At 39.3% G+C, this 24,816-nt stretch overlaps 1 protein-coding gene across 2 annotated transcripts; it reads right to left on the reverse strand.

Annotated features, from left to right (window-relative positions):
* Positions 1 to 1,178: 1,178 nt before the first annotated feature.
* LOC121371758 (membrane-bound transcription factor site-2 protease-like) lies at positions 1,179 to 21,583 on the reverse strand. 2 transcript variants are annotated; one of them, XM_041497888.1, is made up of 9 exons: positions 21,249 to 21,583; positions 19,613 to 19,882; positions 17,464 to 17,567; positions 16,264 to 16,510; positions 14,404 to 14,584; positions 13,665 to 13,759; positions 11,621 to 11,816; positions 10,866 to 10,941; positions 1,179 to 3,781 (listed from the first exon to the last, which is right to left on the reverse strand). In XM_041497888.1, exons 1-9 carry the CDS (start codon positions 21,321 to 21,323, stop codon positions 3,562 to 3,564), a joined length of 1,464 nt encoding a protein of 487 aa, XP_041353822.1. In that variant the 5' UTR covers positions 21,324 to 21,583; the 3' UTR covers positions 1,179 to 3,561. The 2 variants fall into 2 exon arrangements, with proteins under 2 accessions (XP_041353822.1, XP_041353823.1); XM_041497889.1 differs by lacking the exon at positions 10,866 to 10,941 and having other exon boundaries at positions 3,644 to 3,781.
* Between the last annotated feature and the right edge of the window lie 3,233 nt (positions 21,584 to 24,816).

The following is a 24,816-nucleotide window of genomic DNA, read 5'->3' on the forward strand; positions in this document are numbered from 1 at the left end:
CGGTATCACGTCCCTGCATCAATGGATCCCTGTACTGTTATTGTGTATCGGTATCACATCCCTGCATCAATGGATCCCGTACTGTTGTGTATCGGTATCACATCCCTGCATCAATGGATCCCATCCTGTTATTGTGCATCGGTATCACATCCCTGCATCAAGGGATCCCATCCTGTTATTGTGCATCGGTATCACATCCCTGCATCAAGGGATCCCGTACTGTTAATGTGTCTCAGCATCACGTCCCTGCATCAAGGGATCCCGTACTGTTATTGTGTATCAGTATCACGTCCCTGCATCAAGAGATCCCGTACTGTTGTGTACCAGTATCACATCCCTGCATCAAGGGATCCCGTACTGTTATTGTGTATCGGTATCACGTCCCTGCATCAGTGGATCCCGTACTGTTATTGTGTATCGGTATCACGTCCCTGCATCAGTGGATCCTGTACTGTTATTGTGTATCGGTATCACGTCCCTGCATCAATGGATCCCGTACTGTTATTGTGTATCGGTATCACGTCCCTGCATCAATGGATCCCGTACTGTTATTGTGTATCGGTATCACGTCCCTGCATCAAGGGATCACATACTGTTATTGTGTATCGGGATCACATCCCTGTATCAATGGATCCTGTACTGTTATTGTGTATCGGTATCACGTCCCTGCATCAATGGATCCCATCCTGTTATTGTGTATCGGTATCACATCCCTGCATCAAGGGATCCTGTACTGTTATTGTGTCTCAGTATCACATCCCTGCATCAAGGGATCCCATACTGTTATTGTGTATCAGTATCATGTCTCTGCATCAAGAGATCCCATACCGTTATTGTATCGGTACCACATCCCTGCATCAATGGATCCCGTAACGTTATTGTGTATCAGTATCATGTCCCTGCATCAATGGATCCCGTAACGTTATTGTGTATTGATATGACATCCCTGCATCAATGGATCCCGTACTGTTATTGTGTATCAGTATCGCATCCCTGCATCAAGGGATCCCATCCTGTTATTGTGTATCGGTATCAAATCCCTGCATCAAGGGATCCCGTACTGTTATTGTGTCTCGGTATGAAATCCCTGCATCAAGGGATCCCGTACTGTTATTGTGTCATGGAAATATTTTTCATCAATAGCTACTGGTATCTACAATAAGCAACAAACTGAACACTAATTGCATATATTTAATAAAACAAGACATACATATATTATACATTAATATATAAATACCTCCAAAAGTAGATGATGGACATAAAAATACTGATTATGTTGAGTCCAGGTCATAGAAATATGATCAGTCCACATTGTGGATACATATGCTCAATCAACTCGGTGACATGCAAAATGTTTTCCAGTTTTCATTCACTGCTGAATTTACTAAAATAAATTATGAGTTTTTCTAAACTGATTAGACTAATGGTGTCTTAATGCTGAAATAATACAACAGACTTATGAAAACGGATCAATGAAAACAGACATGTGATGAATGTTGTATATATTTTTAATCATAATTCTGACATGGAGGGGGGGGGGGGGGGGGAGAGAGAAATACAATAATCTTCAATTTGCAACATATAAATTTAAAAGTGAGGTACATGATATGCCCATCAAAAATAGGTTGTGGTGACCTAGTTATGGTATGCAACACACCACCATCCCAAGTTGTACTTGCATGCAAGGTCTGATGATCCTAAATGAATTGATAAGGAAGATATGGCCAGGACAAGGATTTCCTTTAATGTGCATGAAAAATAGATTGCAGGAACCTAGTTATGGTATGCGACACACCACCATCCCATGTTGTAAGTGAATGCAAAGTTTGATGATCCTATATGAAGTGACAACAAGGATGTGACCCGAAAATGATAAATATATGGATGGACGGATGGACAATGCCATACCATTATAAGAACTGTCAAATACCACTCCCCTGAGACTAATTCTAGAAGTAATTTTTAGTTCCCTTGAGCATGTGAAGTTACATGGTATCAATATGGTAATATTTTAAATGGCTCCCAATAATCTAAGTTAGGAGAGCAATTAATCAATCCCCTCAATAGTTTTCATGGCAAGGTCTGTAAACAATTTTTCATTTTATCTTAATACATTGAGAAGCATTCAAGTTAATTAACAAGCTTTTAATAAAAACATCCTCTATAAGAAATGTCATTTTCAGCAGAAAATAAAAACACTTCGATCACGCTATGATAGAAATATTTTTGAGCACACACCACTCACACACGCATACTTCATAATAAAAGCATTCTATTTCCAAATACATTCCATTCATAACAGATGATTTGGTTACTTTCATTTAGGATAATGTACTCTGGGGGAGGGGTAAAAACTAACCCTCGCCCGCTTACACTATGCAAAATGATGCTAGTCCCGTAAGTTTCGTTAGATATGTTACAATGTGATTTTATTATGTAGTCACACCAAAGGTGCTTTTCCACCAAACAAACATCATTGCGAACAGTGAACCACCTTTTACACCGACAGTGAATTTACATTTAGTACTTTGCTATATAAATCAAGCAGAGAATTGCAAAAGAGGAGCGAACAATTTAGAAATTAGCTTTCATTTGGAGAAAACATCAATAGAACCTATTCATTCTTGTTCACAATTGCAATCTCGTTTGTTTGGTGGAAAACCCCCTAAGGTTTGTTTTTCAGAATTGGTAATAACTATCATGCAGTCACATGGTGCCCACCAATAATGGAAGGAACTTTCCCAGGCTACTTACAGGGTTCATACTTTACCAACCAAATCCCATGACTTTTTAAGGCATTTTTTACTACTCTTTTGTGGTGGAAGGATTTTCAAGCATTTTTCAGCATAATCAACACAATCGAATTGTATTATAATGTTATAACACCAACTGACAACTCTTCTTGTGTTATTTTAAATAGGAAAAATAAATTCAACCAATTTCAATTTTCCATGATTTGATTTCCCAGGACCCAACTGAATATCCCTTATTTTCCAGGACTGGAAAATGCATTTACATATTCCATGACTTTTCAATCCTGGAAAATGACATTTATGTATTCTATGACTTTTAAATCCAGGAAAAATGACATTTACATGTTCCATAATTTTTCAATCCTGGAAAATGACATTTACATATTCCATGACTTTTTAATCCCAGAAAATTGACATTTATACATTCCATGACTTTTCAATCCAGGAAAATTACATTTACATATTCCATGACTTTTCAATTTCAGAAAAATGAAATATATACATTTCATGACTTTTCAATCTCGGGTAAATGACATTTACATATTCCATGACTTTTCAACCTCGGGTAAATGACATTTACAGATTCCATAACTTTTCAATCTTGGGAAAATGACATTTACATATTCCATGACTTTTCAATCCTGGAAAATGACATTTACATTTTCCATGACTTTTCAATCTTGGAAAATGAAATTTACACATTCCATGACTTTCCATGATTCTCAAACCCCTATGAAACGTGTACCAGTCCCCTAGTACTCAACACAAGATAGCACAGTACTACACACTGCAGTATCTGAAACTGGTGCTACAAGAAGAGCGTCCACATGGCGATGATGACGTTCAACAGCAGCAGCAGCGTCCCGTACAGCAGGAAGATATAGTAGATGAGTCCGCGGATCTCGCTGTCCGTGATGGTCGACCGCAGACTCAGTTCAATGAAGGCACGACAGATCCACTGGCCGTCCAGGGCGTAGCAGGGTATCACGTTGAGAATCACAAGAGCACCAGACAATGATATTAAATATCTGAACATGGGTTAAGGCAGTCAAATAACTTACATTGATTCAACTCAATAGTGATAGAAAAACTGCTAAAACATCTGACAGTCTATAGATAAGTAAGACCACAAATAGGTACTAGGTTAGTAGGTTACTATACCATTTCTATCTAAATTCTAATTCAGAATTCAGATCATTTAAAAAAATGTATCATAAAATAAGACAGTTATCAACAGCAATAAGACAATAAACATGAAGCCTATCAGCCTATCGGCATCCGTTTTTTACTTTTCAATTTTATCATGTTAAATTTTTAATACAAATTTAAAAATTCCAAAATATCTCTCTGTCAGTTTAAGACTGCCCCAGAGAATCATAGTACCAAGTTTTAGAACTAACTCGTAAAAATTCTAGAAGATAGACCACTTACATTTTCAATGAAATTTTTTTAATTTTAAAATAAATTGTTTTAATTTCCGCAATATCTCTCTTGTAGTTTGTGGAGAGTGCCCCAGAAGATCATTGTATAAGTTTCAGAACAATCAAATCAAAACTCTATCAGAAGATAGACTTCAAAGTGGAGAAAAGTGTTTTCTCTTTTATAGATACATTACCTGTCCTCAAACAAATTCTTCTACTGCATACTGCTCACATGACTGTAACTTCCTTCTTTTTCCCTGAGCGCATCGCACGGAGAACAGGAAGAGGGGAGGCCCGGGCAGGATGAAATCTTGAGGACAGGTAATGTATCTATAAAAGAGAAAACACTCCAAGTTTTCTCCATTTCTTTTCACATTACCTGTCCTCAAACAAGGGCAGCATTCAACAGATGGTGGTGGGTGCCGAGATCCGTAGATGCTTGTGATAACTCCCCAAACCGGAAAGAGGCTGACTAGTGGAAGAATAAGGCCAACCTTGGTAAGCTCTCCTCCTAGGGATGCCCGTCACAGACAATGCAGGTAATGTTTGTAATAACAACCAGAATGGTGGCATCCGTCAGCAGTGGCAGGTGCGGCTCCTAGAACAAAGGACCAGGAGGCGGTAGCCACATCTCATGCTGGTTCTGACAGGGTGGGAAGACGTAGCCACCAGGGATGCAGGTGTTAGGTAACCCTCACGTATTGAAGTGTTATGTAATAACAAGCGACAACCTAATGAGGTGCATCCGTCAGAACATTGAACAGAACAAGACCCCTGAGTGTTTTCTGTCTAGTACACCAAAGAACTGTTAGTTCAATAACGACAACAAATAACCACATGCAGTGCAGGGTAAAGGTTATCGAGACAAAAGTTCCGGCACCAGTGTGTAAACTGTGCAAAAGAACAAAAGTCTAAGCAATCCTCACCTGTCGATTCGATGGACATCTCGGTATGCAGCCCAGAATCTGACAGACATCAACGGTGACGAGGACAGCTTGTATTCAACAGAGTCTGTGCAGCAACAACCGGACCCAGATGATGGAACACCTCAACGTCCTCTGTGGAGATATCCCTCAGATAATAGTTGGCGAAGATGGAGTCCGTAGCCCAGAAACAACCAGTGATAATGTGCTGAATGGGTGTGTTGCAGTGCAGGGACATCGTGGCAGCCAAGGCATGGAGTTCATGCGGATTAGTAGCAGATGAAGCAGGTAAACCCTCCTTCTGATGGGCGGTCAGGCTAGAAGACCGGATCCAGGTGGCCACCGTGTTCTTGGTAATATCCCTCAACCGACTCTGGTTACAGGAGAGGAAAAGTCTCTTGTGATGTTGTCGAAAAGATCTGGCCCTCTCGATGTACTAGTGCAGGGCTCTGACAGGGCACAACGCCAAGTCCTCAACGTCCGCTGGACCAACAATAGAGGAGAGGGCCTGCACAACATACGAACGAGGCACTTGGTCTGGTAACTGATTCTTTGCAACAAAGTTCATGAGTAACCCCAAGTTGACCGCACGACTATCTTGGTGAAAACGTACCAAGTCCACATCAAGAGCATGGAGTTCTGAGACACAGGCAGCCGTGGCAAAACCGAGTAAAAACACCGTCTTCCGCGTCAAGTCTTGCAGGGAAGAGGATTTGATCGGCTCATAAGGTGCGGTCGATAACGCTCGTAACACCAGATTCAGGTCCCATCTTGGTGGCCGAAACCGATGTACTTGATCCTCAAGGCGAAACCCTTTGATCATCTTATGGATCTCTGGAACACCCGATAACTTCGTTCCAGTAGCGAGATCACGAACAGTAGCAATGACCGAAACGTACCCTGCGATGGTAGACCCCTTCAATCGTAAAGCGGTCCGCAGATACAGCAAAAAATCAGCGAGACGAGGTATCTGGATCGTCTGAGGTTTGAGTTTTTGCCGGACACACCATTGGTGAAAGCAAAGCCATCTGATGTTGTAAGCCGCAGTAGTAGATGATCTTTGCGCTTTCAAAATGGCCGCCATGGACTGCGAAGAAAAGCCTTTCTTCCTCAAACTCTTGGAGATAAAGTCCACGCGTGCAGTTGGAACAACTGCGGACATGGATGGTATAGTCTTGACGTGGGATGCAGCAACAGATGATCCCAGTCTGGCAGTGGTAAAGGATGTGGATTGGCAAGACGTATTAGATCTGGATACCACATCCTGGATGGCCACATCGGAGCAATGAGCAACAGGCGACAATGGTACAGCTGAAACCTCTGAAGCACCCTTGGAAGGAGGATTGGTGGAGGAAAAGCGTACGCATCCATCTGTTCCCAGCTGATGGCCAAGGCGTCGAGATCCAGAGCTTCGGGATCTGGCACCGGAGACACGTAAACCCTCAGCTGATGGTTGAATCGTGTGGCGAAGAGATCGATGTTTGGTGTCCAAAGTCTGTTGCACACACATCGAAACGCTTCGGGATGGAGCATCCATTCTGTCGGCTGTGGAGACGACGGCCGAGACAGCGTGTCGGCTAGTACATTGGAAACCCCTGGAATATGACGAGACCGAAGTTGCAGTGGAATTTCGTCGACCAGCTTGTAAAGATGATAAGTCAACTGCAGCAGACTGCTGGAGTGGGTTCCGCCCTGACGGTTGATATAAGCCTCCGCGGTGGTACTGTCTGTGGCCACCATGAGAGAGGCCCCTGTCAACATCTGTCGCCAATGAAGGATAGTGTAGTAGACTGCCAACAACTCTAGCAGGTTGATGTGGAGTCCGAGTTCGCCGGGAGACCACAGCCCTGAAGTAGTCTGGTTGCTGAGATGGGCTCCCCAACCTTCCAGTGACGCATCGACAAAAAGGTGATGAGTGGCTAGGAAGGGCCGCATAGAGACACCGTCTAAGACGTTCGATCGGAGCTGCCACCACTGCAGGCTGGAGCGTAGATTGTCCGGGAGCGAGATGATCAAGTCCGGATTGTTGAAATGAATAAACGGGTTGAGAAAGATCTGCAAGCGCCGCAACTGGAGACGACCTCTGAGTGTCAAATCCTGGGCGGAAGTGAGGAGACCCAGGAGACTCTGCCAACTGTGGAAGGTCATTGGAGCGGTGAATGCTATGGCAATCATGGTCTGGATCTTCTCCCAACGGTCTAGAGGGACTTGAACGAGGCCCAGGTCGGGACGAAGCCAAGCGCCTATGAACTGTAGAGACTGCGTGGGAGCCAGTTGAGATTTCCCGATGTTGATAATCCAACCCAGATGCTTGAGAAAGTCCATGATGAAGGCAACATGTGCAGTAAGCCCTGTCTTGCTCTGGCACTTCATCAGGCAATCGTCGAGGTACGGGTAAAAGGATATACCTCTGCGATGCAGGAAGCGGGACATCGGAGTCGTGATTCTGGTGAACAGCCATGGCGCTATGGATATCCCAAAGGGCAGGACTGTCCATTCGTAATGCCGACCCTGTAGTACGAACCGGTAGCGATGACAATCGGCATCCATCGGAACGTGAAGGTAGGCGTCCTTGAGATCTAGCGAGGCAAGCCAATCCCCCGGTTTGATCATGGCAAGGACATCTCGCAACATTAACATCTTGAAAGACGAAGGAGGAAGCAGGTGGTGGTCGTTGAAAAACGCCAAGTTGTGGATCATTCGCAGTTCCGGTGAATCTTTCTTCAGCACGAGGAAGATGTCCGAGTAAAAGCCGGGTGTTAGGCGTACTTCCGAAATGCTGCGAACGGCTCCCTTCTCCACCAGTTTGTTGACGGACTCCTGTAGGACCTTGACTTGTCATACAGAATGCCGCGGTTCTCGAGGTGAAGTGGTCAATGGAGGGATGGAAGACAATTGCAGACGATACCCTGTCTTCAAGATCGACGTGACAAACGGATCTTGACAAAGTGTCTCCCAGTTTCGCCAATAACGGCGAAGTCGACTTCCGACCATGGATATTTTGACCGGTGTGTTGCACACCGGAAACGTCAAAACCGAGTCGTTGTTCTGGTTCCAAATCAGGAACGTCGGCCAGGCTTCCCCTGGGTCCGAGCGGGAGGACCGGATGGTCGTCTGTCCGGAAACCGTCGAGAAGGTGGACCTCGAAAGGAACCTCTCCAGCGCTTAGATGGTGGTTGTGCAGTGAACGTAGACTTTCGCTTCGTGGATTCCAACGTCGAAATAAGCTGTAAAGCTTTGACAGTTGCTGTCGACTGTTGGTCTTTATCATTGGCCGTAACCACATCAGAAACCTTGCCTGCAAACAGCTTTGTTGCGGACCACGGTTGAGCTAACAGCTCCTTCTTATGCTGGAAATCTAAGGTTAACTTTTTCAGATAAGCCTGGCAACGGTACTGCATCAACATCGATGACATAGAGGTAACTGAAGATGTCAGGAAAGCCAGCATCTGCGCCGATTGTTGAAACAGAGCGTAGCACCGTGCATCTTTTGCCTGGGTGGCCATCACAGCAAGGTAAACGTCCAAGTAAGACAACACAAACAAGCAACGTCTCTGGGCAGTATCCATGGCTTGGACCTGTTTGTCCGTCAAATCCACAGTTGTCAACTTCCCAAGACGGTGAACATCTTCATCCAAAGACGGAGCCACATCTTTAAATGGCATGTCAAACACCGGATACATACAGTGATTCCAAGACGGGAAGGCGACAAAGGACGCGGTCTCTTTAAAGGTGCGGTCGAAATCTGTGCCACGTCAGATATGAGTGTACCGGCTGCCAAGGAACGGATAACATCCAGAGGGACATCAGTCGCTATCATCGGTGTTGGTCCCTTCTTGGACGGCGTTGGTGGATGTGACAAGGACGGCAACATGTCATAGACGGCCGCCAAGCAAACCCTCATAGTCATATGGTCAGTAGAGTCAGGCTCATCAATGATAGAAACCGCTGTAGGCGCTGCATCCCCAAAGTCTCGGAGCACAGGCCAATCGATCTGCCGAAATGGAAGCCGCCAGTGAACCGGACCGTGGACGGTCACGTCGAGAACCCTCGGAGGCCCTGGAAGTCACATCAATCGAAGGTCGGCGCTGACGATCCATGGAACCCGTAGGGAGCCGTGCAGGTCGTGGGGAATGGCTACGGTCCCGGCTCCGATACGCCGAAGATGACTTCCCCGCTGAAGATCGGTGAGCCTTGGAGTCCGTGGAACGTATATCTGCATGAGCCGGCTTCTTAGAGGGCTGCGTAGAGACCGCAGGCCTGTTATCCGAAGTCTTAGGTATTGGTGGAGCTGAAGAAGCCGCACCCCCTGAAGAGGGGACTGGAACCGGACCTGACCCCGAAACCGCCAGTTTGGGTAAGGTCGCCATTGACGCCATTGTTTCTTTCAACATGGTCAGTAGAATTGAACGTAACACTTCCGCCACGGAGTCAGCAATCGAAGGCGAAGATTCCACCTTCTTGGTCCTCGCTGACACCACCTTCAGGTAAACCGCGAAATCGACATCAGACAACCCCGAACAAAGGTCGCATCTTGAAGTGAGGCCACACGGAACACGACAACCCGGACTTAAGTCGTGAGGGTCGCCGCCGGCAGTAAACTTCTTGCAGCATAAACACGCTCGAACTAGTCGCTGAACATTATCAGACATGATAATAATAATTTTTCAATCTGTGAAAAGAAAGAAAAACCAACCATAACACAAACACAAAGCTGGTAAATAAAGACGCCATTTTGCAAATGGCATCCGACACGACAATCAGCGATATAAACAACATTTCACGTAATTAAATGCTTGGAAAGTCAAGCGAAATACGCGAAAGACATACGAAAGCTAACGAAATTGAAGGTGATAAACATTTCACCCAACCACAAATACAAAACCAAAGGTCTTATAATTTTTTTACTCCAAAACAGAGCCAAGCAAAAGGACGTCCAGACCTTTTAGCGAAGAGAAAAAGAAGGAAGTTACAGTCATGTGACCGGAACTAGAGAGCAGTATGCAGTAGAAGAATTTAGGCCATCCCATTGGCTGTTGGGATGTTCGGACCAGCCCATTTGCATGGGGGGGGGGGGGGGGGGAGGTGCCCTTGTTTGAGGACAGGTAATGTGAAAAGAAATAAAAGTTGATGGAAAAACATTGCACAGATACCAGACAAATCGGTATTAGAAAAGCTCCACTGACGAATGTCATAGTGGAGGTAAAATTTGTATTTAAATCTTTTATATTTAAAACTCTCGAAGAAAACAGACTGAATACTTTCACTGCTAAAATTTTATTTAAATTTAAATTCTCATTTTTTGTGAAGACTGCCAAACGAATCATGGTACCAAGTTTCAGAACTACTGTATTCAATAACAACTGAAAGAAAATGGACTTTCAAATTTTCAATTTAAATTTTAAAAACATTTAATGAAAATTCAATATATCCTAAATATTTATCTGTTAGTTTCTGAAGTGTGCCACAGATGATCATTGTACTAAGTTTTAGAACAATTCATTCAAAACTGTAGACGATAAACTTCAAAGGAAAAATGTATGGACAGACAATAGAAAAATCAGTATTAAAACCCTCTGCTGATGAACCTCATGGCTGATCTAAAAAGAAAAATAAGGGAGAAAAACAGACTATGAAATGACAATAGTATTTAATATATGCAATGAATGAATTAAAATGGAAAAAAACCTGTCAATGTTGACACACGTTCCATAAACCCTGTAAACAAATGTGTAAATGATTTTAAAATGTCCTATGATGAAGGATACTTGCAGAATGTCTCCATGATATATGGCAAGTTTAATGGAATGATTGCACTTTTTGGAACATAGTTAACAACAGACACTGAAAAGGAACAATCAATTAAATTAATCAGGATAAATCTGAATAACTTAATTTATATCACACTACATAAAATAACATGAAACAAATTATGTCAAATTTCAGATTTTATCAATTTTACTAACAATTAAATGTAATGTCAAATTAATTATCAGTAATTAAAAATGTTTACTTCACAAAAGGTACATTTGGGACTGAATTGAGAAAGAAAAAAGACAATTCAAATTTTAAATTAATAAACACTTATGCTGACCTCTAGTTTTAGGTCAATAATTAAGATTTTGGAATAAATGTATGGTAAAGTCTATAACAATTAAATCTGTATACAAATGTGGACAGTCCACTGAATAAAGGAAGACAACTCTATATATTAATAACCAGTGAAAAAAAAAGAAGCAAAAAAAGAAGAAAATATTTAAAGTTCAAATCATATTGATAACAACTACAATAATTACTCTCCTACCTTTAATTAATGTTAGATTTCCACCAAGTTTTGTCCAGACACAAGTTGTAAAAAAAACATTACAGTGATACAGATTTCACATAGGAGACTGCATGGACTTCGCTAACATCGCACAGGGAAAACTACATGCAGTTTTCGGCTGTCTGCCATTTTGCTTTTTTTGTGGAGTAATTTATCATAGTTGTTAACAATTTGGTTTGGATTTTAGTAGGAACATACCTGAATAAAACAAATCCACAGGATGACCTAAGAATAACAATGGTGGCCTGCGCCCGTGGATGATGCGTAAGAGTTTGGTTTGATTGTCAATGGCTGGGTAGACGCAGGCCACTTCCATGTTGGGCATGTAGCAGTCACTCTGGAGTTTACATACCGGCCGGTCCGTGGTGGTCCGTGCAGGAAGACACGCATACTTCTACAACAGAGAAGAAACCCCTAACAATTCTTAATGATAGAGAACTGCATTATGAAAAAAGTTAAAGTTTGTTTTGTTTAATGACACGACTAGAGCATGTTGACTGTATTAATAATCGGCTATTGGATGTCACACATTTGGTAATTTTGATATTTAGTCTTAAAGAGGAAACCTGCTACATTTTCCCATTAGTAGCTAGGAATTTTTTATATGCACCATCCCACAGACAGGATAGCACATACCATACCATTGATACACCAGTTGTGATGCACTGGCTGGAACAAGAAATAACCGATGTGCATCAAACGAAAACTTTACCACTAGGCTACCTGCATTATGAATATACTCAGGTCAGCTTCAAAGACATTTTGATTGCTTAACTTGACTTACCCTGTAAAGTTATCCAGACTCATTTGTAAAAGAATTCATTTATTTTTATCTGCTTTTCTTTTTAAAAATATCCTGCTAATGTGATTCGATGCCTTAATTTTTAAAATTAAGGAATTACCAAGTGACTCATTATTAAAATAATGGTAGGCAAAACATATTTAAGCATGACCCAACCAAATTATTATTTGAACAAAGACAAAGTTTAAGTAATTTAATGTCGTGAGCATCTTAACTAAACTCCAACGCCATATAACTGAAAATAAAATGTGTTGAGTGCGTCCTTAAATAAAACATTTCCTTAACTAAACAGCCCTTCTTTATATGAAAAAAAAGCATCCACAAATATAAAACATACACTGCAAGGTTTATAAAAGGAGGGAAATGAAAAATGGTATTATGGGTCTATTTTAATAGAATAAAATTTTGAAAACAAATGTTCAAACTGCATAAAACAATTCTGAATGACATGTCAGACAATGTTTATTGTACATAAAATCTTTGAAAAAAACCCCAGTTCGTCTACAAACAATGTCCACTACATAGACTTTTATATTCTACAGTTATCATTATAATTAAGCTAAAATAAAAAACAAGCTGGGAAAATATGACAAAAGTATTTGGGTAAATTAAAAAAAAGAAATGATAAAATGGGGTAGATTACTATCTGGGAACACAGAATGAATGACTGAATGAAATGAAATGCCACAATCTGATGACAGGCACATTTTAAAATTCTAACATGCAAAGGTGAAAATCTGAATTAAACATGTCCAAAGAAACATCATTGTCCATGGCAACTATCTGGAAAGCAAACTTGGGCACACTCTAAGTGGAGTTGAGAAATAACTAGAATGCAGGTATGTAAATGAAACACCACAAGCCAACAAAAACGTGTGTAGTTTCTACCTTCACCCACATCTATAACTACAAGTCCTGCCCAGATGGTTATTATAACTTATTACCCATTCCTTTTCATCACCGAACTGCTAGCAAGATATAAAAATAATATATGCATAATTACGCTGAAAGTAGTAAGCAACTCTTGAAATTTGTGACATCTATCAGCAGTGGCGCCACAGAACAGAAACTGTGGCAAAATTGATCATTGCGTAGTTACTTTATTATTTGTACTAAATTACCTTGACTATATGATTAATTTCAAGGGCTGATTAAGTCATATTTTACGATAAGCAGAATACATGTACTACAAAATTTATCTAAGATGCAATTATTCACACATAATCAATAAACATCTCTTGGATGTTCTAAATTTTATGCTATAAATGTACAATGTATTTTTGTGGAGGAATTGGGGGGAGTATAAAACAAATTTGCCCATTTTTGGCAGATATACCTAATGGATGACCCCAAGCAGTAATCACACTCTTCTTAACTTGCATATACACAACCTGTGATCTAACCACAGCTACCGTGTGTGCTACCACACTGTATACTTACAGTGCTACCTGTCTTCTTGCTGTGATACATGAAGCAGAGATGGGTGTTACTTGTTACATTGCAGCAGTCCACAAAATCAACAGTGCTGGAAAAATCTGCCAAGAGAAAAAAAACAAGTGAGATGGTTTAACAAGCATTCTGAAAGTACCGATAAAGCAGTTCATGTCTGCTACAGGACCCAACAAATGTTCATATCTCTTAAGTTTCTAGGCAAATCCCCACAACAGTCAAACTTGATCTGTAACTCTACATGATAAAGCTACAAACAAAATTCCAGCTCAATATCTTGACGCATTGTGAAAAATTCTGGACAACTATATGTAGGACAGATAAAGAGACAGACAGACAGACAGATGAAGTTAAACACGGAACAGTTCATAGTCAACCATCTGCATACAAAAAACCCAGATGTGTTGACATGTGTCTGTTACACGTATTAGTGGAAGAGCACCCCATATCTAAGAGTTAAAATGATAAATGTTACAAAGGTTATAGAGTATTATTAGAAATAACTGAAAAATGACTTGTGACAGTATAAAAATTACTGTGGATGGTCTGTATAAAAAAGTTAATTGATAAAAATATATCTGAGATTGCAGCTTCAATATCTCAAATACAAAGCAAAACAAACAAAACTGCATTAAGTGTTTGAAATTTTCCAAGAAACCATTTACTTATACCTACTCTTTATCACAAATAAGTTCACTTGGCAATACAAATGTGTGTAATACGGACTCACTTTTTGGCGAGGTATCAAGATCTTTGATAAGCGGGACCGGCATACAGTGTCCGAGGGACTGCTCCTTCATGCTGGCCAGGATACAGGTGTGCCATGAGTCGATGTTCGTCACGGGGCAGTCACTGACGCGCGTGATCGTTTCTCCAGCCAGTAAACCTCGAGGACCAGAAACAGCCGAATGCTAGATGAAATGTACGTTAAATTAAACATCACTGTCTAATACATGCAGCTCCACATGACACTTTCATTATAGGCATATTTCATTTTGATCACTTAACAAATACATAAATAAATTAATATAGATAAAAAATATATCGAAAATTACTGATCATTAAACATGTATCAAATTACATATTAGTTATTACTTCATCCACCTGACAAAAAGGTGAGACAAATTCTTAAATAATCTCCAAAAACATTTTCAATGAGGCTGTTTCAAATAATGAACATTTGTATTTTATCAGAACTTCCATTTAGAAATATTTATTACATTTTAGTCATCTTGGCTTTAAAATATTTCTTTTTGTAAAAGACAAACAGAAACCTTAATATAGCCTACCGCAGGGCTCACCCTGGATTGAATATACTTAGCCAAAGTGTACAAACTGGAATAAATCTGAATAACAAAACCGTATTGCCTGAACAAAATCAAAGACAGCAATGGGGGTAGGGGCAGTTAATATATTACTTTATTTTTTTAGTGGGGGAGTGGATCTTCAGAGTTAGAAGCCAGTACCCCTTGCAACCACCCAACCCCACTTCTAAGGCCTATGACAACATTAAATCAACAAACATACAGAAATATGGGGATGGGTGGATGTTTATGGACATAGGGTTTTTTCCCAAATAAAAATTTGACAGCTACTAATTTTTTTCCAAATAGAGCTCATTATTTCTTTGAATAGCAATCTTTAAGTCTTTATGTTAGTTTCAATTTTTTTTTTTTAAAGTAACCTTTCAATTCTCCACCGACATGTTAATTTCCCATAGGTGCGAAATTAACAAAGACAAAGGAAATAAATGAAACAACAGTTAAGTATTAATTGATGCGAACAACTATTGTAATCGTATTGTTTAATGTCCGCAAAGTTGTCTCTTGACACGTGGGTCTCATCTGACTGTGAAGCATGATATATATTCACACTGACAGCAGTTCAACCAACGAACGTTTTCCTAACATTCACAACTATTTGCTTGGGTCCCGACATGGCCATTTGGTTTAACGTGAAGCTCATAAACCAGTCTAGTGGACGTTTTTTTTGCTGTGTCTGGCTGAACTCAGCCTTGGAATAGCCTACATGTCTTTCGGCCCTGAACTAGCATGTGTATTCAAATTGACATGCATTGTCGGTCTGTTTTTATTACTTTGATTCAGAGACTTAACAAAGTTAAAATAATAATCTACAGATCTTTCAGACTTTTCTTTCATACATGTTGAACACATGCCGTTAAAATTAATAACCATGATTATTAAAATAAGCAAACATCATTACACAGTAGGCCTATTCTGGATAACACCGTTCCTCGTTACCAGTCGCGAGATCGCTATTATGATAATTGAATATTTGGTATTATTATTATATTTCAGGTGTCGGATAGATTATGTAACTGGTTTTTTACATCAGAAGATAGAAAATAGCTTAGCCAAAATTTTAGCCACTTGCAAATTTTATTAGCCTTTTTTGTAAAAATTAGCCAATAGCTAATTTGGTTACCGATAGCGCGAGTCCTGTACCCCATATTTCACAGTAAATATTATTTACACTTCCATCACCGGTGAAAAATACGGTTAACAAAAGAAAGCGGCTATGTTAACCTCAGTTGCTACCACGACCTCCAGCCTGTAAAGTGTGCACTTACTTCTTCCACCTGGCTGACACAGACCCCTTGTCCCTGAGAATAGAACGGAACCAGCAGGTACGGCATTGAGAATAAAAACATCAAGGCTATGATAACGATCACAAAGTTATGCCAAACACCAGCACAGTAAATTCGCAGTTGTCTAAGAGGGGAGACAACTTGGATGTGTTCTGTAGAAAGATCAACAAATGCTCCTGGATACATGACGAACATAAAAATGCCAAATCCATTTACTCTTACTTGTTCCCTGTTTTAAAAAAAAGAAGACTGAAATTAAATTAAATTATAAAAGTATATCACAGTGTGCCTAAACTGGATCCTGAAAACCCCCAAAATCTTGTCAAAACCTGTTTCATGGTCCCGAATTTCTAAATTCTAAAACGACACCCTCTAAACACCAGATCCTGTCTATATTGGATAAATATTATGTACCCAATGTGATCCGGTTTAGACAGGTTTCACTATATATTTTTTACTTTTAAAGAGTCAGATCACTATTTTTCAAAAATGGTATCCATAAATAAATAGAGATGTATGAATATATTTCTGAAATGTTCAAGTTTATTTGTTACCATGTATTTATCAAAAAGACAAGAAAGGGCAAACAATATTCGTTTTAATAACATCCCATCACACTGATCCAGGTATTAGCTGTCAAACATACATGATAGGTAATTATGACATGATCTAGCATTTGAAAGGAAATCTGAAACTACTACATTTAAGCTACTCTTGTCCCAGTTAGCAGCAATACACAAATCAAGAATTAAACTAAAAAAAATATATATACCAGGGTCAACAAATTTTCATATCTCCCAAGTTCAAAGGCCATAACTCTGCCAAAAATGGGGATATTGCCATTAAAGTCAAACTTGATCTGTAACAGTAAAGCTAAACACAAAATCTGAGTTCAGTATCTTGAGGCATTCCAGACAAATGTGCGGAAAACAAATTTTTGTATCTCCTAAGTTCAAGGGTCATAACTCTGTCAAATATCGGTAAATCACCATTAAAGTCAAAATTGTTCTGTAACAGTTCTAAAGTTATACACAACATTTCAGCTCAATATCTTGAGGCATTGTGAAAACAAATGTCCAGAAAACTATATGTGGGATAGACGGATGTATGGAGATTTATGAAACCTATAGTCCCTTCCAGTTGGACTGGTAGGGGACAAAAACAAATATCTGAGACTATTACCGGACAGCAGCCACAGCATGGCCCACCTCATGAAGGATTCCACACACCAGGAGAGTTAACAGGTAGTATGAAATCTGACTTGTTGGTAGGTTCACTCCAGGCATCTGAAACAAATAACATCGCCCAAATATAGAAGAATGTAAAATAAAGCTTACATTGAAATATTATTAAAATTAACGACTATCAATTTTAGTGACAAAAAATTAAAGATGCAATAATCTCTATAGAAACAGGAAATAAGGTTAATAAAATGTGTTGACTGGTTCCAAACAATTAATTACATAAATGTATAGTAGGTGGTTACAAGTGCCTCTTAACAATGCCAGAAGTAACTACTGAACACTCCCTGAAGTGGTCAGACTAAGCCCACAGCTATAAGCTGATGGGGAATGGCAGGTGGGTGGCACAGATAGTCACAAGACACAAGCATCTGTCATAGCTGGAAAGACAAGGACTGGGATGTGGAGGTGGACAGCGAAAGAAGTTGAAAGATAGGAGGAGTTGCCAGATCGGGAACAAATGAGATGGAATTCAAAGGAGAGAAAGGAGAGAAAGGAAAGGGGCAGTGGATAAAAAAAATGGAGCCATAACTCTGTTCAGGAGCCATAACTCTGTGAAAAATAGTTAAATCACCATAAAAGTCAAACTTGACCTGTAATAGTACATATTAAATATATATTCAAAATTTCAGCTCAATATTGTGAAAAAAAGTCCATGCCATGGAGATTACCGCAGAGTTTTTTATTCTCTGTGGCATTTTTTTCTGCCATGACTATATTGGATTTTTTTTCAAGATGTATTTTTTCCTTATTGTTAAAAATAAAATAAACTTTGTTGACTAAAAACAGAGTAAAAGTTAATATTAAAACAGTAACTGCACCATTATTACTAAGTATCTGAATCTCAGCGTCTTTGGGCATGATCGAAAATACATGTAAATTACCAATCCAAAGTTCAGCCAGCAAATGTTTCGCTAATGTTCGCAAACTATCTGATTGGTTCCCGACGTGGCCATTTGGTTTACCGTGAAGCGTTTAAACCAGTCTGGCGAATTTTTATGCTTTGTCAAGCTGAACTCGATCCAGCATTAAGCGAGTTCCAACTAGGTCATTGAACTATGTTGACTGTTCATAGCACGTGCATTGCAGGAACCACTGGCTTGCAAAGGGGGGTTGAGGTGACAGCTTATAAATTGTTGAACTGTGGCTATGGTGCATTACGGGTGTTTTATTTTCAGTAAAATATTCAACATATACTCCTACAAGCCTGATGATGAGATAGATATAGAGAGATCGTTCTGATAGTTTAATAAAAATTTCTCCGTCATTTATATTGACAAAATATGCTACCCTTTTCTGATGCCGAGTAGCCTAATAATTTTTTTTTTTTTTAAAGGTTTGAAAGGGGAACATTTAGTGACAGATTTCCTAACAAATTATGGCGTTATTAAAGAAATTCATTTTAATTCTACATCGCATTAAATATATTCTGACACTTTGATGTAATATAATTAAAAAATAAAGATTGAACTGGCACATCACTGCAGAGTGACTATGCTTTATATGATAAACTGTCATCCCCTTACAACCCCATTGTTCTTGATCGTACATGTGTCATTCATGTGTTAACTCTTAACTACCGTCACTGGTATAAATGAATCTTACAGCGTATTGATAAATAAAACAGATAACAAACTCTTCATTCTAATTCACTTACAATCCAGAGTTGCAAACATGTAAAATTGCTGTGGACAATGCAGTGGACACTATTTTTCTACCGCAAATTTCTTGTTGTGGTCATTTTCTTATTTGCATGGGTTGTATATGCAGGACAGATGGACAGAGACAGACAGACAGAGATGAAACCTATAGTAGGACTGGCGGTGGACTAATAAATGAATAAGAAAATGATAGGCAGAGGGTGATAGATGAGAAATATCAATCAAACTTTGAACCACTGTTGTCAGCTTGATTGTCCAGAATGTGGATGAATGAATGAATGAATGAATGAATGAATGGATGGATGGCAAATAAGAGTGCAAAGTGACAACAGCATACAGTAATTTCCAAACAACTTATAGTGACTTATGCTATTAAAACAAGCCACATAAGCCATGTCTGTCAACCAAATCTGAAATTCTAAATATTACCACTGGTGTTAAAACTTGGTGTTCGACTGGCTGTCTCCTCAGTGTGTTTACCACGAGCAACGTGAGGACGAACAGAGAAACCAGCATCGCGACGAGGCCAAAGAACACACCCACTGTGAACCACATGCGCAGGAAATGAGGCTGCCACTGGCCGACCCGCAGAAACGTCCGGTTGAGAGAGTTTGTATACCATCGCAGCTGGCACACCGACAGGGCCACTCCACTCGTCTCGAGAATGTGGATATATGAACGGGATGTAGATTTCTTTGTCTGAAATAGAAATTTAATAAAATAAGGTATGACAGAAACCAATATTATGCAAAGACACGGTAGCGAATAATCATTCACGAGTAGTACAGATTAGAAATTAGCACTAGCTCTTCCACTCACCAAATACGCAGATTTATAAAATAATTATCAAATTTTATTTTAATTTGGCGAAATAATTTCAAGTCATGATTGATATTTTGTTGGAATATAACCGTGGGTTTCGACAATGTCTGAAGTTTAAGTTTGAGGCTCTTCAAGGAACAGTACTCTAGTACACAGTCTACATAGTTAAAACAAGCAAAGAAAGCAAGATTGAACTTGACCCACTCATAAACACGGCACATTTCTTAACACTCTTTTTTCTATGATTTTCAAAGACTGTCATTTGAAAGTAAACTTGATTTTAAAAACTATCTTTGTCTGTTCAGTACAGCTGAGAACAGGCTGTACTGCTATCTGGTTATTGAAGTCACATGATTGTCACGGCGTCTGCTGGCAAAACTCTTTACAAATTACAGATACTTACCAAAAATATATGGTCCTTATATGTTTTAACATAAATATCTTTCTGGATTTCTGTTTATATATTTATTAAAACTCAGAATGCAGCTTACATTTTTCAACCAAACAATTTTACCAAATTATAACCAGTCATCAAAAATGTTATATTCATTTTCCAAAAGTGTTTTCTGTTAACATTGGTTCTCGAGGACTTCATTTTCTAATTTGCCTTAAAATATTTTAAATCATTTTTATAAATTATTATAAGTACATGTTTTGATACAACACTAAAAGGCTTTGTGTTGGGAAGTTTGGGCTGTAAGCTATATCACCAATTAACGTTTCACTCACCAAAAAAGTAACGTAGTCAACAATATTTACAACTGATACATGCTACATGTTTTGACGCATGTGCGGTAAACTTTACTGCATAGCGGTCAGTTTAGTGCTCATTTGAAGCAAAGAATTATAAATAAAAAGGTAGCTATTTAGATAACAACTGTCTGTTTATAAATATAGATATGCTTTAGAACCAAATGCTTATGGCAGTTATGCGTGCACCGAAACTGGCTCACCCATGATATCACTCAGTTTCAGGTTTCCCTGCTGTGATGTTCTCTCCATGTGAAATAAGATTCTTTATGATGTAGTTGGTAACTGGTAAAATATATATTACAAAACAAAAATATGTAGAGTTCTAGGATTAAAACCCCCCAAAACAACCAAACAACAGAAACACTCAATGGCATTAATGACATCAGAAATGTATTATACTATTAATGTAACAATGAAACTGTTTGGAAAAAAGTACATTTTAAAGAATAAAGTTTGCCAATAAGTAATGTTTTATTAGAAATACTGGTACCTTAAGGAAAACATCCAAAAGATACAGAGATGACCAAAAACCAAGCACCAGGGCTATCCATGTTGTTTGCAGCATTCTACTCCAACTCTACTGAGTGTCTCTTCATTTCCTCAGCAACATGTGGTTCAAAATCAATAACAATATGCAATGTCTTGAAATAAAATATGAATCATGTCTGATGCAAAACTATTTTGTGATTCATTGAAATGTTTTAACACATAGGGCCTACACTATTTGCAAATAAAAAAGTAACAATTAAGATATTCATTTTGTAATTCGATTGTTTGTTTATATCAATACTCAGATATATATTACAAACCACTATGAAGAGCAGGTGCACGGAAAGTAGGTCATGTTTTGATAAGGAGTAAATATAGCACATGTTTTGATTGGGTAATATAGTACTATTATCTAAACAATATATAATGTTTTCCCAAGCACGCGCTTTCAAGTTTCATTAAATAAATAAATAATAATAAATAAAAAACAAATAGAAGTAAATAATATTGATACTACTACTACTGCTACTGCTGCTTCTGCTGCTGCTGCTGCTGCTGCTGCTGCTGCTGCTGCTGCTGTTACTACTACTACTACTACTACTACTACTTATTATTATTATTATTATTATTATTATTATTGTCGTCGTCGTCGTCGTCGTCGTCGTCATCGTTGTTATTATAAAGCGTTTATCAGTCTCGAATTTACCTCAGTGGTGTCGTGGTTAAGCTTCAGGCTGGTAGGTACGAGGTTCGCATCCTAGTGCCAGATCCCTCCCAGAGTGAGTTTAACGAGTGTGTATTGATCATTAACAGTCATGGTGGAGCGGGGGGTGCTGACGGGGGTGAGGGGGGGGAGGGGGAGGTCTAGCATCCCAATAATTCTGATTCAAAAATGTTATTGGTAGTAAATCTTAAGGCAGAGATTAATTTTACTTGTAGAATGCAAGCAATTGCATTTCAAGACATCTAGTGGGGTTTTTTTATTTTACGGAGGAATATACCTTCGAACCCCCTGTCACGGGGATCCTATAATACCTGTAACTGAATAAAACATGATTATCCAAATATCTCTCCTAACTGTATATCTATTTGATCTCTCTGTATCGGGCAGTCTAATACCCGAGTGGCTCGGCTCTAGGTATAATCAGAGATAAGATCTGATGTAAGTATATATATGTAGCCATTTAGTTCACTAGAAAACACAACAAAACACAATACACTTTGGAATCTGTATTAACACTACGCTGACAAATGTACTTGCCGCAGTAGTTAATTAACAACAACAAATAATAACAACCCAGAACTAATCACTTAATTAGTTAATCACTAGGTGTCTAGTTTACACAATATTCTAATCACTTCACCGTGATACAACACCCACACGTGTGATAATTGAGAAACGCTGCCAGGGAACTTAATTAATAAAGGAATTACAACTCTATTCCTAACTGGTTAATTTTTAATTAACCCTTAAATACTCATTCAGTAACCTTGTAATACAGAATTAATACTGGTACATATCCCAATAAAGACAATAACCTACAGTTTACCTAGGTCCTCTAGGATGACTGGCTAAGCTTTAATATTTTAGAACAGTGAAGCCTACAATTTACTTCGTCAGATTACCGGAGACACTGTCTAAATAATATTGGTATCATACAGTATTAAAATATTTAAAGTCACATCAATCACCTCAAGAGCAGAAAAATATATTTACCAGTCCAGTCGGACTACGTTCCCCGGGAGCCTTCCAATGTTTCTCCTCGATATCTCTAAAATCCTATCTATTTATTCAAAAATCTCAGAGACAGCGAATATCGCCTGGGGGCACAACGCGGTACCTCACCTATCATGTGATATTTCCACAACTCGCGGAGACGGTATATTTTCTTAGATGGCCAGACTTACTTTCGCCAGCTCGCTAGAATTACCCCGGTCGTAAACCGCACTACCGGAGTTATTAGGTAACTACTGGCCACATGGCCTCCACACTTGGTCTAAGTGCATATTGGGACGCAGCTCTACCACGTCGCGCGGGGGTATTACGTAACCAAGCTGCACACGACCCTCTAAAACAATTAACATAGCCACAGGCGAAAAGATAAGAGCATGCACCGTCACACACCCCTAGAAACTTTGCTTTGCGCCCTCGATATCAGTCAGCCCCTCCCCAATGTCTACTTGTCTCCGCCGTACAGGGTCTGCGTAAGGCCATACTATCGACTTAAAAGTATTTGTTTAACAACTAAGCCACTGTCCTGAATGAATGATGAATGAATGTTTAACGACACCCCAGCACAGAAATACACATCGGCTATTGGGTGTCACAAATGGTAAGTATATAAAAATATCATTTAAATATATTTATGTAAAACCACAGTGCAAGGAGCTGCAGGTGAAAAGTACAATACAATACATAAAATCAAGGTAAGTATATTTTAAAACTTTGTATAGAAGTCAAAGTGTTTTAAAAACTTTACAATTAATTCTGGATGGAATTTAAAAGACTCCAAGACACCTCTGTTGCCAAATATATCACTTCTCGTCGGCTTCAGATGATTACACTCCACCAAAATGTGGCGCAGTCAGTGTACACTGACAATGTTTACACTGGGGGGGGGGGGGGGGGGGGGGTTCCTTCTTTAAAATAAGTGAATGCGTCAAATATGTATGGCCGATGCGGGCACGGCACAAGACTACTTCATCCTTCCTGCATCGCCTGTAGGATGATGCCATTCTCCCAGGACTCCACTGTCCTGGACAAAGTCCAGATAGTTGAGATGTGTACCCAAGACAACGTGCTTGGATCTTAATTAATTTATTTCAATGAATCGGCGTGAATTCCTAGTACTGACCTAACCTATAGCACTACATGTATGCTAAAACATGTTCGATATAGAGGGTAATTATTATTTTGGAAGTTGTTACCCCCCAAAAAACAACAACAACACAACAACAACAAACAAACAACAACAACAACGCCAAACAACCAAAAACAAACTAAAACAACAACAACAACCACAACAATAACCGAACACTCCAAATAAAAACAAATATCAATGTAGCTAGTTCAAAACCCGGTTATTGATAGATTTGACTGTGAGTTGACTTCAGTGGTTTTTATGTTTAATATAGTTTTTGTCTTAGCGTATTTACATTCTAAATAGAGCGTTACGATTGTCAGATTCTATATGTGGATATATTTATTTATACTTATTTTCGTGATTCAAATACGCTTCCTGGGCACACACCTCAACTATCTGAAGAGTGACGGGTTAGTGGTTAGATAGAAAGAAATGTGGGTTGAAGCCGCTATCATTTCATTTCAACATATCTTAGCTACTGGGTTACTCGCGCTGGGTGTGAGCCGGTACCTACCAGCCTTATGTCTGATGGCTTAACGACGACATCACCAAGGCCGACATGGAGCCGGTATCAGGATGTGAACCCAGTACCTACCAGTCTTATGATCGATGGCTTAATCCCTACACAACTGAGGCCGGTGTATTTCAATAATTTTAATAACGTTTAGTAAGTAATACTTGTTATTGACCGGAAGTTTAAAAATA

Source organism: Gigantopelta aegis, chromosome 4 (genome assembly GCF_016097555.1).
Source record: "Gigantopelta aegis isolate Gae_Host chromosome 4, Gae_host_genome, whole genome shotgun sequence".
Lineage (NCBI taxonomy): Eukaryota > Metazoa > Mollusca > Gastropoda > Neomphalida > Peltospiridae > Gigantopelta > Gigantopelta aegis.

Excerpts from the sequence above, each read along its gene's own strand:
- LOC121371758 (XM_041497888.1), bottom strand. The coding sequence starts at position 21,323 with ATGCTGCAAACAACATGGATAGCCCTGGTGCTTGGTTTTTGGTCATCT. Across the intron at positions 17,568-19,612 it reads ACCAAGTTTTAACACCAGTG|ATGCCTGGAGTGAACCTACC; the intron begins GTAATATTTAGA and ends TATTTGTTTCAG. Across the intron at positions 10,942-11,620 it reads TGTGGATTTGTTTTATTCAG|TGTCTGTTGTTAACTATGTT; the intron begins GTATGTTCCTAC and ends GTTCCTTTTCAG.